This window comes from Myiozetetes cayanensis, unplaced genomic scaffold, assembly GCF_022539395.1.
Source record: "Myiozetetes cayanensis isolate MyiCay16 unplaced genomic scaffold, myiCay2020 scf2-11, whole genome shotgun sequence".
Taxonomy (NCBI): domain Eukaryota; kingdom Metazoa; phylum Chordata; class Aves; order Passeriformes; family Tyrannidae; genus Myiozetetes; species Myiozetetes cayanensis.
Window position 1 is genome coordinate 7,381,855 of NW_026087411.1, and position 15,729 is coordinate 7,397,583.

The 15,729-nt window shown below is 41.5% G+C and overlaps 1 protein-coding gene across 1 annotated transcript in view; it reads right to left on the minus strand.

Moving 5' to 3' along the window:
- PPP3R1 (protein phosphatase 3 regulatory subunit B, alpha) overlaps window positions 1-13,112 on the minus strand; it is a 39,129-nt gene extending 26,017 nt beyond the window's left edge. The window contains exon 1 of the mRNA XM_050314591.1: window positions 12,927-13,112. Coding sequence (XP_050170548.1) covers window positions 12,927-12,929 — 3 coding nt within the window. The 5' untranslated portion in view covers window positions 12,930-13,112. The remainder of the gene's footprint in view (window positions 1-12,926) is intronic.
- Window positions 13,113-15,729: the final 2,617 nt, after the last annotated feature.

Sequence of the window (15,729 nt, forward strand, 5' to 3'; positions counted from 1 at the left end):
TTATGCAATCACTTCAGAGCTGCATTTCTAAAGCTTGCATCACTCTCAAAAATTCTCAGAACCCTGTAATTTTAAGTGTCTAAATGAATAATGAATTCTCCAAAAGCCAAGGAAAGGAGGTTCCCAGGAAGATTCTGAAGTAACTAAGCATTTAGCAGGGGAACAATAAAGTTCTGCCACCACTAAACCAAAGTAAGTTCTGATGCAATCAAGAGTTCACACTGGGAAGTCTTTGAGGTAAGACAGGTTGCTCCTCCATTGCCTCTGAAGGAGTCACAAAATATTTACAAGGTACTAATTTATCTGTTCCACTTATGTTAACACATTGCACAAGCCTCTTCACTGGAGTTTATTCAATTCCCTGAGCTAAGGAGGAGGCAACAGCAGCTTTCTTCTCAACTTTAAAGATAACTGCAATGAAGTTTCTAAATCAATCCACCCCATGACTGTGCTGTAACATGGGCCAACCTCATGCTAGTGAAAATGAAAGCAGGACCAGGTTGTCCAAAAAATTTGTAATTCAAGTATGAAACAAGGCAGAAAATACAAAAGACTGCAAGGGAACAGACATATCAGTGACAAATTACAAAAAATACCCCACAAACCTGAAACAAACAAAAAACAACTACAAATTTTTATGCACAACAAAAGTAACATTGAAGAGTTTTAGAGAGCATTTCAAAGAAGGTAACTTGGTAAGTATATAGTGCAAAAGCTTATCTAAAGAGTACAGAAGAAAGCATAAAAAGTGACTGAAGTTTGTAACAAGTGACTAAAGTGTAATGGGATTATCACAGCTAAGGATCAACATCTTAATAACAAAGAAATTACATCAACTTACAGTTAACGGGATATTAAAGAGAAATAAAAAACAAAGTATATGCACTGATCTTGTTCTTTGGGACACTGCTGGATATAAACTGGATATCAGACACTTGTGATCTTCTCCAATTTAATCACTTCATTAATAAGATGGAATTTTTTTCCCTTCATTGGTGAATGTGAACATAGAAAATTCAAACAACTGCAAACAGTAAATTGTGTCACACTCGTGTGAAAGAATAACAGTTCCAGATTTGGGAAAGTAAAGTAACACACAGAACAAGAAAATAAAACTTCACTCAAAACATTAAGCCAAAGTATGCAAGCATCACTCAGAACCTGGAGGGACTACAAAGTCTCACAGTTTTCACCAGGACTTAAAACTGATTATACTCAAACTACTATTTAGCATCTCATACTCTGTCAAATGAAGAAAGATAAAACTACCCAAAAGACTCAAAACATTCATTTTGCAAGCAAAATATTTAGTAGGTAATTAAAGCTCTTTGAACTTCTCCTTTTCTCTGCAATAATTTGCAAATAAAACAGATTTTTCCCAGAAAACAGACAATGCTCCAAACTTCCACTAAAACCCAAAGCAATAGAAGAGTGGTCCATCCAACAAAACTGGATTAATCACTGGCTGACCTACATATAAGTAGGAACAGAACAGTTACTTTACAAGAAGACATTAAATTACCTAAAGTTATATTGTAACTAATTTGCTATCTATAGATACACTCTCATGAGGCTGCCTTCAATTAGGCCAATTTAGTTCTCAGCACTTCCAGGTACTATAAAACCAAAAAGAACCAGGGAGCTTTAGCAAAAGGCTCTCTAGAACAATCTCAGTAAAAACTCTGACAGGTTAACTGGTATTTAATATGCCTCCAAAATTAACAGAAATAGTTAAAGAATTATACTCTCTGTAATACTTCCAGTCAAGCACTCTTGCTGCTGGATCGATGAGAAGTGTGAAACATAGATTTCCTTTTCTCTCATTTGTGGAAATTACAGTCACTTAAAGGTGTAGTACTTGATACCATGCTTGCAAACTTAAACTTATTTTTTGAGTAGTCTTCAAAAAGCTAAAAGTAAGTGCTATCAACATCTGTAGAATCAAAAACTACCTCTTTAAAATATGGTTTGTGACACTCCAAACACAAGGAATGAGGAAAGCTTAGGACAGCCCAGTCTTCTGAAGTTTCTGAACTTCCTGAATTTGCTTATACCAAGAAGATCACATGTAACACTAAAAGCCTGAACTCTACAGGCAGGAAAAAAAAAAACCATCATTATATCAGTTTCCTCCTACTACTCTTCTGCAATGCTGTGAGCGTTAGAAAGGAGCAAAAGTACTTCTCTTTGCAGAGGGTTTTCCAAAATGCAGAAAAGGAGCTATAGCAGTCACAGAACCCCAAGTGAAGAAAACAAATCCCCTGCCTAATTTCTGCAAGAAATGGTCACAGATCCTTGTGCCTCATCAGGTCTATCTCACATCCATATCAGGCTGAGACAAACATGAAAGATGAGAACATACATGGAAATTAAATGGACCGCGTTATCCTCCAACAGCAGCCAACAAATATTAATTAATATATTTGCTCCTCATGTAGCTCGTAAAGGTCCCTTGCCACGAACTGTTAACCAAGCTGAGCAAGCAAAGATCGCTATCAGTTAGAAAGTAAGTTTAGAGGGTTTCGGTTTTTTTAGGGGGTTTAGACACAGCGGATTCACTGCAAATGGTATCTTTAAGGGGGAAAAAACAGCAAAGATAGATTAACAGATTATGCTGCAACATATAACAGTACTATGCTACTTAATGCAAAAGATTACACTGCAGTGGAATGTAATTTCCTGTTCACAGAAGCAGGTTGGAAACAGTCAAGAACAATGTGACCTGTACATCTTTCTCTACCAACTGATTATCCTAAGTTTTTAGGTTTTACCAGTGTATTTAGTAATGAATTATGTGTGAAGAGTAAGGCTTTGGGAACAGTTGCAGATGTATTTTAAATGAATCTGAGAAGGCCTGGAGGAAAAAGAAAGAAAGTGCAGCTCTACTGCACACAACAGTTTACTAACAGTTTTATTAAAACACCCTTGAGCAGGGAAGTTTAAGTGCCAATTCAGAAAGTACCAGCAGTTCACACAGGCTCTACCACAAGGGCTGAAAAGAGTCAGCAAAGTCACATAGGCCAGCACACAGCACTGCACAAACAGGCTGCAAAAATAGATGCTCTCACCACCTCTTCTTCCCATGTAAGAAACTTATAAAACAGTTCAGTATCACTTAGTGTGAAAACGTGAGATCTGAGTTTGAAAGGAGGTGAGTGTTCTAAGCCTGCACAAGGAGAAGGGAGAAAGGGGAAACAGTACAGTCAAAAAGATCACAAAGTAGGCAAAGTGTCATTCGGGATCCATCACAAAAGAGGCTGAAGAACATAGTGAAGAGTTGTGAAAATGACACATTATCTCGAAACAGAAAAAGCAGTTTAAAAATGGGACTTGATTTCACAAACTGACAAGAACAGAAACAATCAAGGAGGCAAAGATGCAGAACTGGGAAAGATGTGCAAGCCAAAGGAAGAAGCAGACTGTATTGAAGGGGAATTGTTGCACAGATACTGAATTAAAAAAATAGAGATTATTTGTATTCTGGTATTCTTAAGCACAGTTAATACTAATCTCAGTTATTTTCTTTTTTGTTTGTTTGGCTTGTGTTTTTTACTAAAGAAAATAACTTAATCAGAACTTACTGGTGCCAGCTATTAAATTGAGACATTTTAACAAGCTCTGGTTTAGTTTATGCCATTCAAAGATTCATGAAGAATTCAGAAAATAAAGATGAGTCATATGGTTTGAAAACTGGCCCTACCAAAACTCTGATGTAATACAGAGGGATCAAAACCATTTTAATTAAAATATTAAGAATTTTACAGTACATTAAAACAGGTCTACTGGGCATTACCAGCTTCCATTCTAAGTGCACACTTAATTACCAGCACTCCAGAATGTCAGAAAAATTAACAATTGGTTTTCTGAAAAAAGATGCATTGCAAATTTCCAACGTCTTCTAATTATCACAGACTTCCCAGTGAAAGGAAAGCGAAATGAAATATAGTAAAACATAAAAAATACCACAATGCTTTCAATTAAGGTTTTCACTACTATGGAGTGTTCCAAAATCCCAAAACACTTTTCTTTATATGTCTATGTCATGGAGACTTATCATACTGCTGAGGTGATGTCCATTCAGGAGTTAGTTATATGAAGTAACATTCAAATGCTATTTAAAAGATAGAATATTCTAGGTAAAGTTCTTCAGGGCAGGAACTGACTTGTTTCTTTTATTTATATACAGGAATGTAAATATTGAGTATCAAATAGAGACATCTGTCACTTTGTTACAAGCTAATAAAAGGGTACTCAAAAGATTAAATTAGAATTCAAACCCAGTTTCAGTAGCTTATAAACAATCACGTCAAATGTTTGAAGAATTATCTAAAATCTCATTACCAAAATGCTGCTAACATCTGTAAGTAAAAGGTTCCTAGCACTTGCTAAAGAAAAAAATCCCTTCATCCTGACAGAAGTCAAAGCTCATTAATTGCTGTAACTGGCAATACAACCAGAAACAGCTGTTCCTGAAGAGCTGTAAATTTTTTAAGTCATAAATGTACATAAAAGCAAGCATAAAAGTACTATGCAGCATTAGAAAAATTACTCCTATTTACAGGGTCTACAGGTCTCAAAATAAGTCAAGCAGATGCACCCCTGCAGAGCACCAGTGACTTCCAGTAATAATTCCCAGTTGCTCACAATCAAGACTCCAGTCCAAGGCACAGTACAAGTAAGTGCATCCACCCCCCAAAGAGTGACCCAACTTTTCTTTCTGCTACTCCTCATCTCATCTCTTCACACGCCCTACTTTCCAAAATTTACTGTTTGCAAACCTGAAAGGCAGCAGATAATAAACAGGCACGCATTTGTGCACCAGTAATACGAACTGCAAACCAAAGAACAGTCCTAATTTCAAAACAAGGGTTTTAACAGCTCTTTGGAAAACTCTGGGTAACACGGGGGGGGGGGGACACCACACACACTACACAGAAGCTGAGCAACACCTCTTCAAGAGAAGCCAAGGTAAAACCTCTGCTAAACCCCCGTGCACACCCTCTCCCTCAAACCAATTTTTGTGGAATCCTTTTGTGCTCCCTGCTACAGAGCAGTGAAGTATTACCACATCATGCAATGCTTAAATCCTAAATCACCACTTTCTCCTTCCACTCAATTTTAGTCCCTTTTACTCACGTGACATTTTGTTTTGCCACCATGAAGGGGCATTTTGCCACCTTCTAACTCAGTGTTCCATTTTTTTCAAGGCCTCTCAAAAGAGGATCTTTCAGAACTGACCTTTGGTAAACTCAGTTGCACCAACACTAGAGGTGCACTCTAATATCCAAGACTACACAAGAGTCAAACTTACTAACCCTTCATATTTTACAAATTACATGTATTATTAATCTGACTTTTCAATGCAGTGCCTGAAATAAAAAAAAAAAAAAATAATAAAAAAACCCAAAACCACCACCAGTGGTACCTAATGCAAATGTTTTCATCTTATTACTAAAATGAACAGTGTTTTGAATAAAATGTTTCATGAAAACTAACACTATTTTAATAAGAATCACTGAACAAGTTTAAGAATAAGTAGGGAACCGATATTCCACTCAGTACCCCTATGAACAACAGTGATTAGAGTACCAATATAGCCAGCTTAAGCCAAATATAAAAATCAAGTTATTTATTCATATAGCATTTTTATTATTGCTGTTTAGAAGTTCTTCTATTTCTCATGGGTTTTTTTCCCTAGACTTGTTAGCAGATCCACGTTCAATAAATCTTTAATCTAAAAAAATCTGTGAAGTGACACTTCAGCATTACCAACAAAATTGACCCATGACTGCTCAGATACCAAGGTGCTAAGCCTGTCAGCAGTGGCTCAATACTAAATTAAACCTCCCCAAGGGAACATCTTACACACACAGCACCAAAAAGCTGTTCAGTCATCATGCCTGCAGAGTACACGAGTTCTCCTTCACAAGTTGAGGGCTGAAATCATATCCATGGAGTTCATTTAAAAACAAACAAACAAACAAACAACATAAACCTGAAAACAACTCCTTTTAAAGTCCTCTCTGCAAGTCATAGGATCATTGACCAGAGAGAATTCAAGTGACTTCTTTCAACTTCAGTGATGCTATTCAGAACCTACACAGTCAGCAGTGAAACAGAGGGTTTTTTGTCTTTTACCACCCATTACAAAAAAAATAACCACCTGAAAACGTACACAGAGGGCTACTCATAGGGTGACAGAGTAGAGGCAGAAAAATAGTCTTGTGGTTTCTAGATACTGAAAATAAAGGGTAAAAAACTTCCATATTTGTCACAAATATATTGGAGGAAGAAAAAGTTCCACAGCATTTAAAAATGATCCAAGGATTATATTCTTGTGATAATCACAGCCAGATCTATTTTTCCAGCAGCTCAGTGTCTTCCCACAAACATATTAACCCTGGCTTTCACTTCTGGGCTTCCTATCTGTTATCCCCTTCCTTCCTCTCCTGACCCTCCCAAATTCAGACAGAATTTCATTAATAGATGCCTTACCACATTTTTTTTTTTTTTAATTCGTACTTTACCTAACTTAGGCAATGTTATAAAGTGTTGTGGACTTCAAGCTGGATGAATAGCACAGTATCAGTTTAATGGGGGAGTTCCTGTTCTTTGCCTTAAGTTTGCTTAAAAGCGTTCGTCAACACAGACTTTGCAAATATTCACCTACTGGCACAACCTGTTTACAGCTTGGAAGCCAAGATTTTTATTGGCAGTTCAGGAGAAATGTTGTCCTTTAATCCAAAGCATTTAAAGGGTTTCCTAGACTTCTTTAATGCAGTTAAGGATTATTTATATCCTGAGGGATTCTTCCTTTATTGTGGAAGGGAGTATCAATAGCAGGGCCAAGTGGCTGTCAAGTTACAAGTGAGTCAGATATAGTCTCCAGCATGTTTTTGCACCATCAACACCCCAACTGCCTGTGGCTGTGGTAGCTACAATCTATCAGCAACATATAAAACATGGTCCTTCTGTTTGTGGAAAAAGCCTAATAAAGTATAGCTACCAAACCCAAACTTTCAAGTTACATGAAATGTTAAGATTAAAAAGAATGGACACTCCAAAAATCACTTCACTTGAAGGACGTGGGGTTTATTCTTAGACACACCTGAAACTTAAAACAAACAAACAAACAATAGCTCTCCACAGACTTTTGTCATTCAAATTATATAGAACAGACCTGAATAGGAAGACAAGCCACAGTTTAAGCTTAACCCTGGTTAAAGTCACCTCAGTATTACTAAGGAAATACAATATTTCACACAGTGACCAAAACAATGTAGCTACATTGTACATCAAGCAGAATATATTGCTTCTAGTCCTGTGTTTCCCCAGAATACTTGAACTGGTACACGGAAAGATTTATCCGTTCCAGATTAAAAGATGTTGGTGCATGTCCAAGTCTTTCCCACTTCATTCAGCACATTAAGGCAATCTCTGCAGCCGATCTTTCTGACACTGCTGGTGTCAAGATTACTTTAGGCCACTGACATCGAAGAAACAGAGTAGCTTTTGTGGGGCATTAAAGGCCCATTTCCAGGTCTAATCTCTAAAGGAAGTCGCTTCAAGTTGCAAACACAGTGTTACAAAGATGCTGGAAGAAGGTAGCGTGTGACCATGTTTTTAATCGTTGCACATCATCCCATGCCCCAAGCCCAACGGACAATACACAGCACCCTTTCTAATGCCTGCATTTTACCAAGTCATCGGTCTCAAGAACTCAAAATTTGTAGCAGTTAATTTGATTTAGACGTCTTTCTTTTCAGAGCTGCAAACACACCATCCACTTCCAGTATCACATCCTAATGCTAGCTTCTAAACAATAAAAGGGACCTTGGATAAGTCATTACCCTGCCACGACCTCAACCCTTTTTCACTTGCAGAACAGGGACAATATTTACCAGCTCACAAGAGCACAGCAAGATACATTCGTTCTTTGGGAAAGAAAGAACATGTTTAAATAATTTATACAATCAAGTCAGCCAATAAAATTCTTACTGTTTCCAGGAGTTCCAACTTTCTTACATTTTAATTACCATTGGCCTGCAAATCAAACAAGATGCCTATTTTCTAACGGTATCCTACTCAGAGGTTCCAACTGCGTGACCTTTAAGCGCAAGCACTTTTCACTCCTCTTTTGATGTAGATCCATGTCTTTCATCATTCCTTCCCCATCACTTCAGTCTTTACTCCCCCATCCTCACAGCGCTTGCTCCTCCAGAAGCAGAGGAGTTTGATCGTGACAAGGACATCACACAGTAGCACCTTCCCTGTTTCTGCTGATTCTGGCAAAGAAATAGCATGTAGGAAGCATGGGAACAGCCAGCTCCCTTTGCCCCCATGGTCCTTCTGTAGAAAACACAAAGGAATAAACAAGCTCAGGAAAATAGAAAAATATATAGTCCAGAAGAGGAGAAGGATGGAAAATTGGGAAATGTGTCACTAAATGAACCGGCTACCAGTGAACAAAGAACAGCACAGTGTATTTTTTTCCCCCAATTACAAGTTCACAAATGGTATTCCATGGAGCAGGGAGAACAGGCTTGGGAGGGAAGAGGAGAGGCAAGGAAATTAAGAGCAAATTGCTTTCAAGAGTCATCCATTAGCTCAAATCACAAAAAAATATTTTTCTATGAATATAATTTTTGGTCACCATTTCACGTAATTAAACCAAAGTCATAAGAATTTCATGTTCAACTACCATTCAGACTTAAAACGTTTTAGGAGTGGGTACAATTTTTTTTAGTGAAACACAGCTAAACACAGGCAGTAAAAAAAGGGGAAGGAAAGCAAAATAATTCTTTTAACTAGAAGAGAAATCAAAGCAATGTTGAAAAAAACTTATGCAACTGTAATTTATGAATTACAGTAGGAGAACACTATTAAACACACCTACAATTAAAAAAAAAAGTTATTCCTTCTGTAACACTGCCAGGTGAGTACCAATTCAACACCCAGCTACAGGAAAGCTGCAAGGTCTTTGCTGCTGTATTCAACTTCTTGTAGGTCTTTCTGACACGCAAGATGGAAATGATGGTTCCTCAGGACAAGAGAGACACAGAGCTGGAGCAGGTCCAGTAGGGGCTACAAAGATAATTAAGGGACTGGAGCGCCTCTCTTGCGAGGAAAGGCTGAGGAAACTGGGCCTGTTCAGCCTCGAGAAGAGACCTCACTAATGTGTATCATTATCTGAAGGGAGGGTTTCAGAAGATGGTCCAAGCTCTGCTCAGTGGTGCCAAGCAAGGGGACAGGAGGCAATGGGCAGAAACTGATGCACAGTAAGTTCCACCTGAACATGAGGAAGAACTCCCTTCCTGTGAGGGTGACTGAGCACTGGAACAGACTGCCCAGAGAGGGTGTGGAGTCTCCCTCACTGAAGATACTCCAGAACCATCTGGGTGACCCTGCTGGAGCAGGGAAGTTGGACCAGATGACCCACTGTGGTCCCTCCCAACTTGACCCATTCTGTGAGGAAGCAGAAGCAGACCAAGAAATGGTTTGGCACCAAAATGCACATTTCTGCCTCATCTTGCTTCCTCAGAAATACCAGAATTACTGAATCTGCCTTTTCTGGTGCTGATTGACAGGAGACAGTCCCATCTCCTTTAAGATATGAATAAAACCCACAATTTAGATGTTATTAATCTCACTCCCCTAAAGTTTCCCTTTCATTGCTAAGCCAGATACATTCGTTAGATGATGAATACACTGAAGTTTCTGAGGTATGTTCACCACAAACCATTCTCCCTTCAGCTACTCAATTTTTATTCCTCCCTATTGTTCAACAGTTTAACCATATAAAAACAGAATTCTACTTCTACCACAGAAATGGTGAAAAAATACAATAACTTTTAAAAAGTCTCTCTCCTTCTGCATCAACAGGCTCTATCTTCCTTTTTAGATCACAGAGTTAAGAAAACTTGCATATTCAAATCAGCCTCTGAGAATCACTTCCAAAATAAAATCTTCCATTAAATTACCTGGCTTAAATAAGTTTGCCAAATACTTCGCACTTGCACATGAACCTCACAGTTTGAACCCTAGACCACCTATTCTAGCTGTGGCAGAAGCCCATCAGTGGGCTGGAAGACAGATCCTGTGAGTGCCTCTCAGTTCCTGCCAGCTGTTACAAAACTGAACTGACATCCAGATATTTATCATGATAGCAGTGAAATTATGATTTGGTAATGGAATAACCAGTTTTTTGTTCAGCTAAGAATCAAAGTACTTAATAACCTCCCTGCTAAATAGCAAACAATTATTTAAGATGGTCTTCCGGGGTTCTTTTTTGTTTGTTTGTTTTACTGCAAAAAAACTCATTTGGTGGTTCTTGACTCCGGTAATTTAGGAACAGTGTTAGACCAGTTCTGGCTGGAGAAAATTCACCAGAGGCACTACTGCTCAAGTGAAATGAGTCAAAACAATGGAATAGTGCAGTTAAGACGGGTGCACCGTGTAATATGTTTTTGGTGATTCCTGTAGAATTCTGTGGCTTCTGTACTACAACTATGAAGTTAAGGAGCTGAATATGAACCAGAGCACAGACCATCCCAGGAAAACACAGTTTACCTATCCAAAACTAAGACTGCTTCATACCTTCTGTCTGGGCTGTTTACCTTTTCCTAGAAAACACTACTCATAGGAAAAACTTGCTAAGTCAACTCTGACAAAAATAGCTTATCAACATTACTTCTGGCATTATGTAATGGACTCATCATCGTATGCTCTGACAGATTATTTTAGAACTGGCTATACCAAAGCATCCAGAACTATATTCTTTGACTCACTAGATGTTTTTATCTTAAGCCACCTACTATGAACACAACAATATATTCACCTCTTTCTTCACCATAACTGTCACATCTCTGGTCCTGTAAGAACACAGAAGAAATGTTGCTCCAAGCTGTGAAAAACAAATTGCTCTGTTCTAATAACATAAAGGTTTAAGCAAGATGTACTTCTTCATTAGAACTGAACTCTTTCAGTGAAAACATCCACTGAGTAATGACAATAAAAAGAATGGCAACTGAAACGAAAAGCTGGGGGTGTTTTTGTTGAAACGTTTAGTCAGTTTTCAGACCACAAGGTACCTAAGATCAGGTGTTACCATAGCCAGTGTCGTGATACAACTACAGGGAAAATCTCCTAGTGTTGTTATGCTTCTGTGAGAAAACAATAACCTTTACTGGTAGAGGTAATATCCAGCATACCTTTTTTTCACAGTATCTGCATTTCCACATTGTAAAGGATCATGCATAAATACTATTCATGAAGTGTAACAGAGTAATAATCAACACAATCATACCACCAAAAGATGACAGGATGGAGGGAAAAACTAATCAAAGGTAATCATACCTAAAAGTTAAGTTCATTAGAAGTCATTAACACACACAGGCATCATGGTTAAACATTATTTTCCTTCTTTTTGCTATGTTAGTCTCTCTCATCAGGCGAGTCTTTGGGAACAAAATTTTCACACAAGTCCCAACTACCGGCAGGATGAGCACAACTGTTCTGTGGGAGATGATTACTGTCCGTGATGATCTATATGCTCACAGTAATTAGCAGTATTGCAACCATGGCCCAAATTATAACAACTTCTTTTTCTTTTTCAGTCTCAACTTCATTAATACCTTGTTCTTAAAATATGAGCCTTTTTTTCCCTCACGGTCTTAATGCACTCCCAACTGAAATCAAACCTTTACACATTTCAAAACATTTCTCTGAATGCACATCTAAGAAATATTAAAGTTTACACAAAAAAACCAGCCTGAGCATGGTACATTAGTTTCTTCCACAACTTTAATTTTTAAAGGAAAGACTGCAATGCCCTGCTTAAAAACAAACGGAATCCCATTTTTGACCCCCAGGCCCTGTGAGGTCTAATGTGAAATGTGATTTAATAGCTAAGGCCTTGCTGTGAAAGGGTTAAGAACAAAAAAATTTAAACCACTTGCATTTCTCCAGCTGTAAAACAAAAATATTGCCAGGGTCTTCCTGCAGCCAGGGGCACCGGATAATTTAGGTTAAAACAAATGTTTATTAAAAAAAAAAAAAAAAAAGGGCGTTGATTTCTTGGCAGCGGCGAAAAGCAGGAGACAACCCCTAGTGTCGACGTAAAATACTACAGGACTCCATACTGTATCTCCGGGTTAAATTTTACGGCAGTAAAAAGGGAAATTTTAAACCGTCACGATCGAAAAAAAACCAGAGCGACTGTCCAACACCCGCACCTGGACACACCGCACACCTTCCCCCTCAAACCATCCTATTTGGAGGCGCCAGCTCCCAGCGCCATCCCCAACAGCAGAGAGCACATCACCCAGCCCCGTGGGCTACGTGCATTCACCGCTCTGCGGGCCCCGCACACCGACAGCACAGCGCTGCTGCTGCTGCTGCTGCTGCACCGGGGGCGGGGGGGGGCGAGAACCCCGCCGAGCTGCCAAACAACCCCCGCACGGCACCGGGGTTTGGTTTTCCAAACAGCTCCCGGTGCATCTGGAGAGCAGATGAGGCGCACCCCCCCGCCGGTGGAGCTGGGGGGGACGGCGCGAAGCCCCCCGGGGTGCCGGGGAAGGGAAGGGAAGGGCCGAGCCCCGGCGCTGCCGGGGCGGCGGAGGGAGGAGGCGGGCAAGGCTGCGGGGCTCCGTGGGCGGCGGGGGGGAAAGTGGGGGCCGCGCCCGACCCCGGGGAGCGCCGGGAGGGAGGGAGGGGGAGCCCGGCGAGGAGGACGTGGCCGGCCCGGGGGCGGGAGGAGCCGGGTCAGGGGCAGGGCAGCGCCGGGGCCGCGGGGGTGGGGGGCCCGCCCGGCCCGGTCTGGAATATTCCGGCGGGGCGGGAGCGGGGGAGGTGGGAAGAGCGAGCGAGCGAAGGAGGGAGGGAGGGAAGGAAGGAGGGAGGGGGGGAGCGAGAGGAGGGTCCCTCACCATGGCGGCGGGTGGGCGTCAGGCGTCTTCCCCCGCTGATGAATCCGCCGAGCCCCGGCCCTCGCTGTGTGTGCGTCGTCCGGCGTCGCCGCCGCCGCCGTTGCCGCTCCCCGGCGCCGCTCCCCCGCTCCCGCTGGCGGCCCCGCTCTCCCGGTCCCAAATCCCGGCACTGCGGCAGAGGCTCCGCTGACCCGCGCACGGAGCGAGCGAGGGAGGGACGGAGGGAGGGAGGGAGGGAGGGAGGGAGAGAGGGAGGGGGCGCGAGCGGCGCTGGCGCGGGGCGGCGGGGGCGGGGCCTCCCACATCCGGGCACTCCGCCGTGCCGGGGGGGCGGGGCCGGCCCGTGACGTCACCGCGAGGGACGGGGGGGAAGCGGGGAGTGCAAAATGGCGGTGTCTGTGTGGGGGGAGCGGCGGAATCGTCAAATCATCGGTCTTGGAGGAGACCTCTAAGGTCGTCGAGTCCATCCGTGAACCCAGCACCTCTGCTGTAGCCCCCAAATCACTGTAGTCCCTAAATCACTCAACCCCTGAACTGCATCACCGAGCGCCTGATCCAGATGTCCCTTAAAACACAGCCCCCCGGGGATGCTCACCCAGCCGCCCCCCCGGGGCAACCTGTTCCAATGCCTGGCCACCCCGCATACTGAAAAAAAAATGTTTTCTAATATATTCTCTGAATCTGTCCTATCTGAATTTATGATATCTAATCTATCTGGCCTCTCTCAGCTTGAGGCCGTGTCCTCTGGTCCTCTCACTGCAAGCATGGTAGAAGAGACCGGCCCCTACCTCACTACAACCTCTTTTCAGGCTGTTTTATGAAGTCCCTCCTGAGCCTCCTCTTCTCCAGACGAAACAAACCCATCTGCCTCAGCTGCTTTTCTCAAGAGTGCAAGGAAAAGGCATTTTGAGGGACTGCTCTACTGCCAGCAGATCCTTTTTACAAGGCCTTGTGTGTTGAGTGTTGCTACAAAAACAAACAAACAAACAAACAAACAAAACCACAACCAACTGGGTTTCTTCTTGTTTTGTTTTGTATTTTGGCATTTTGAGGGTTTTTTTGTTAGTTTTTGTTGTTTTTGTTGTTGTTGTTGTTGTTGTTTTGCTACTGACCCAGAACTGATTCTGTGTGATAACATATACTCTGGTTTTCTTGTGTATGATTTCACAAATGATTTTGTGACGATTTCCAGTGCTGGGTCAGGTCACCTGCAACTATGTGGCAAAAGTCACGAAAAGTCCTGAAAAGCCCCAAGGATGGGGATTCCTAGGTACGAACAAAGGAGCAGAGAACAAACCTCTGAATAGTAAGGCTGAAACACCTTAATAAACCCGAGGTTTATTGCTCTACTACAGCTACTGCTGTTAACAACAGTCACATTTGCTCCTTCAGGCCTCTTCCCACGGAAAGGCTCCTGGGGGAGCTGCCAGAGCTGTCCTTGTTCTCCCACACACCCTCTGCTTAGGCTGGTCCCCCTCAGCCATGAGCTGTGTATATATTTATGTCGTATATATATATATGTATTTTTACAAGCTGTGCTGCTGGAGCCCTTGCTGCTCAAGCTTCCTTCCTCGTGTGACTTCTGCTTTCTGCAAAAAGGGGAAAAAAAAATCTTGGCAGGGAAAAAGCTCAGCACAAGCACAAGGAGCCTTTGGAAGCGTGGCTTTGGGAGGTGCCTGCTCTCCCTGTGTCCTGGCTGTTATTTTCCTTAGGTTTTTAATGTTATATTGCAAGACGCTATCCAGGCTTGAAGCTGCTCAGTAAAGAATCACAGAATCACAGAATATTTAGGGTTGGAAGGCACCCCTGGAGATCATCTAGTGCAACCCCCACACTTAACAGATTTTTAGAGCACTGTGTTTCAGTACTGTTAATAGTTAATTATACAAAACTACTGGAATTGTGCAGGGATGAGATAATTCTTAAAAGTGCATGCATGTATCTTTGTGGTTTCATGCCAGTAGTTAGTGCTTTGTACCTTGGACAGTCTACAAAATAAAAGAACTGATACAACTGAATGCAAGCTCAAATTAAATATGTGGTCTTAGTAACCCCTTTGAGGCAAGATTTAGGGCAATGCAACTGCTTGCATAAGTAAGGCTGACCCTCAGGGAGTGATCTCTATATGTTGTGAAGTTTTAAGTAGGCCAGATGATGCCTTTAAAAACCTCTGTGAAGGATAAAATAAAATAGTGAATAAAGATGGGTTGATTTCACATTCCCTTTGCTGTTTTTCCCTTTCTGTGCTCTCTCTGCTGAATGTGTTTATTTTGGAGCACCATGACACAGCGCATAACACTGTGACAAATGAAGTGGTGATGTAAAAATAATAATTACATATAAAATATTGTAGTGTTAATACTGCCAAAAAGGGTTTGGTACCATGTTGATGTTGTTTTTCAGGCATTTGCTATTTGGCTTACAATAGCTAGACACTTTGCCAGGAAAATGCAAATTAATTCTGCCAACTTCAAGGTGAATGACGAGCGAATTTGTGGGGGAAGGGAAGACTGGATTATTGCTCTAAAACCAGGTTAATTTTTTAGGACTGTAGCTGAGAGCATGAGCTTGCCAGTCTAAAATGGTAATTTCCTCTCCCTTCAGCTCCTTCTGGAAAAGGAACTGCCTTGTCACTGTTGCCCTATTTGTGGGTGTCTGAGCTGATCTAAGATTAGCAAAGGTTACCTTAAGAGTTCACGGAGAAACCTGGAATCTTGAAATCAAATGCTGATGCACAACTGCTAAGATGAATTGGGAATCTCCTGTATGGATGGCTGCTCAGAAACCTGGAGAAATGAAGGGT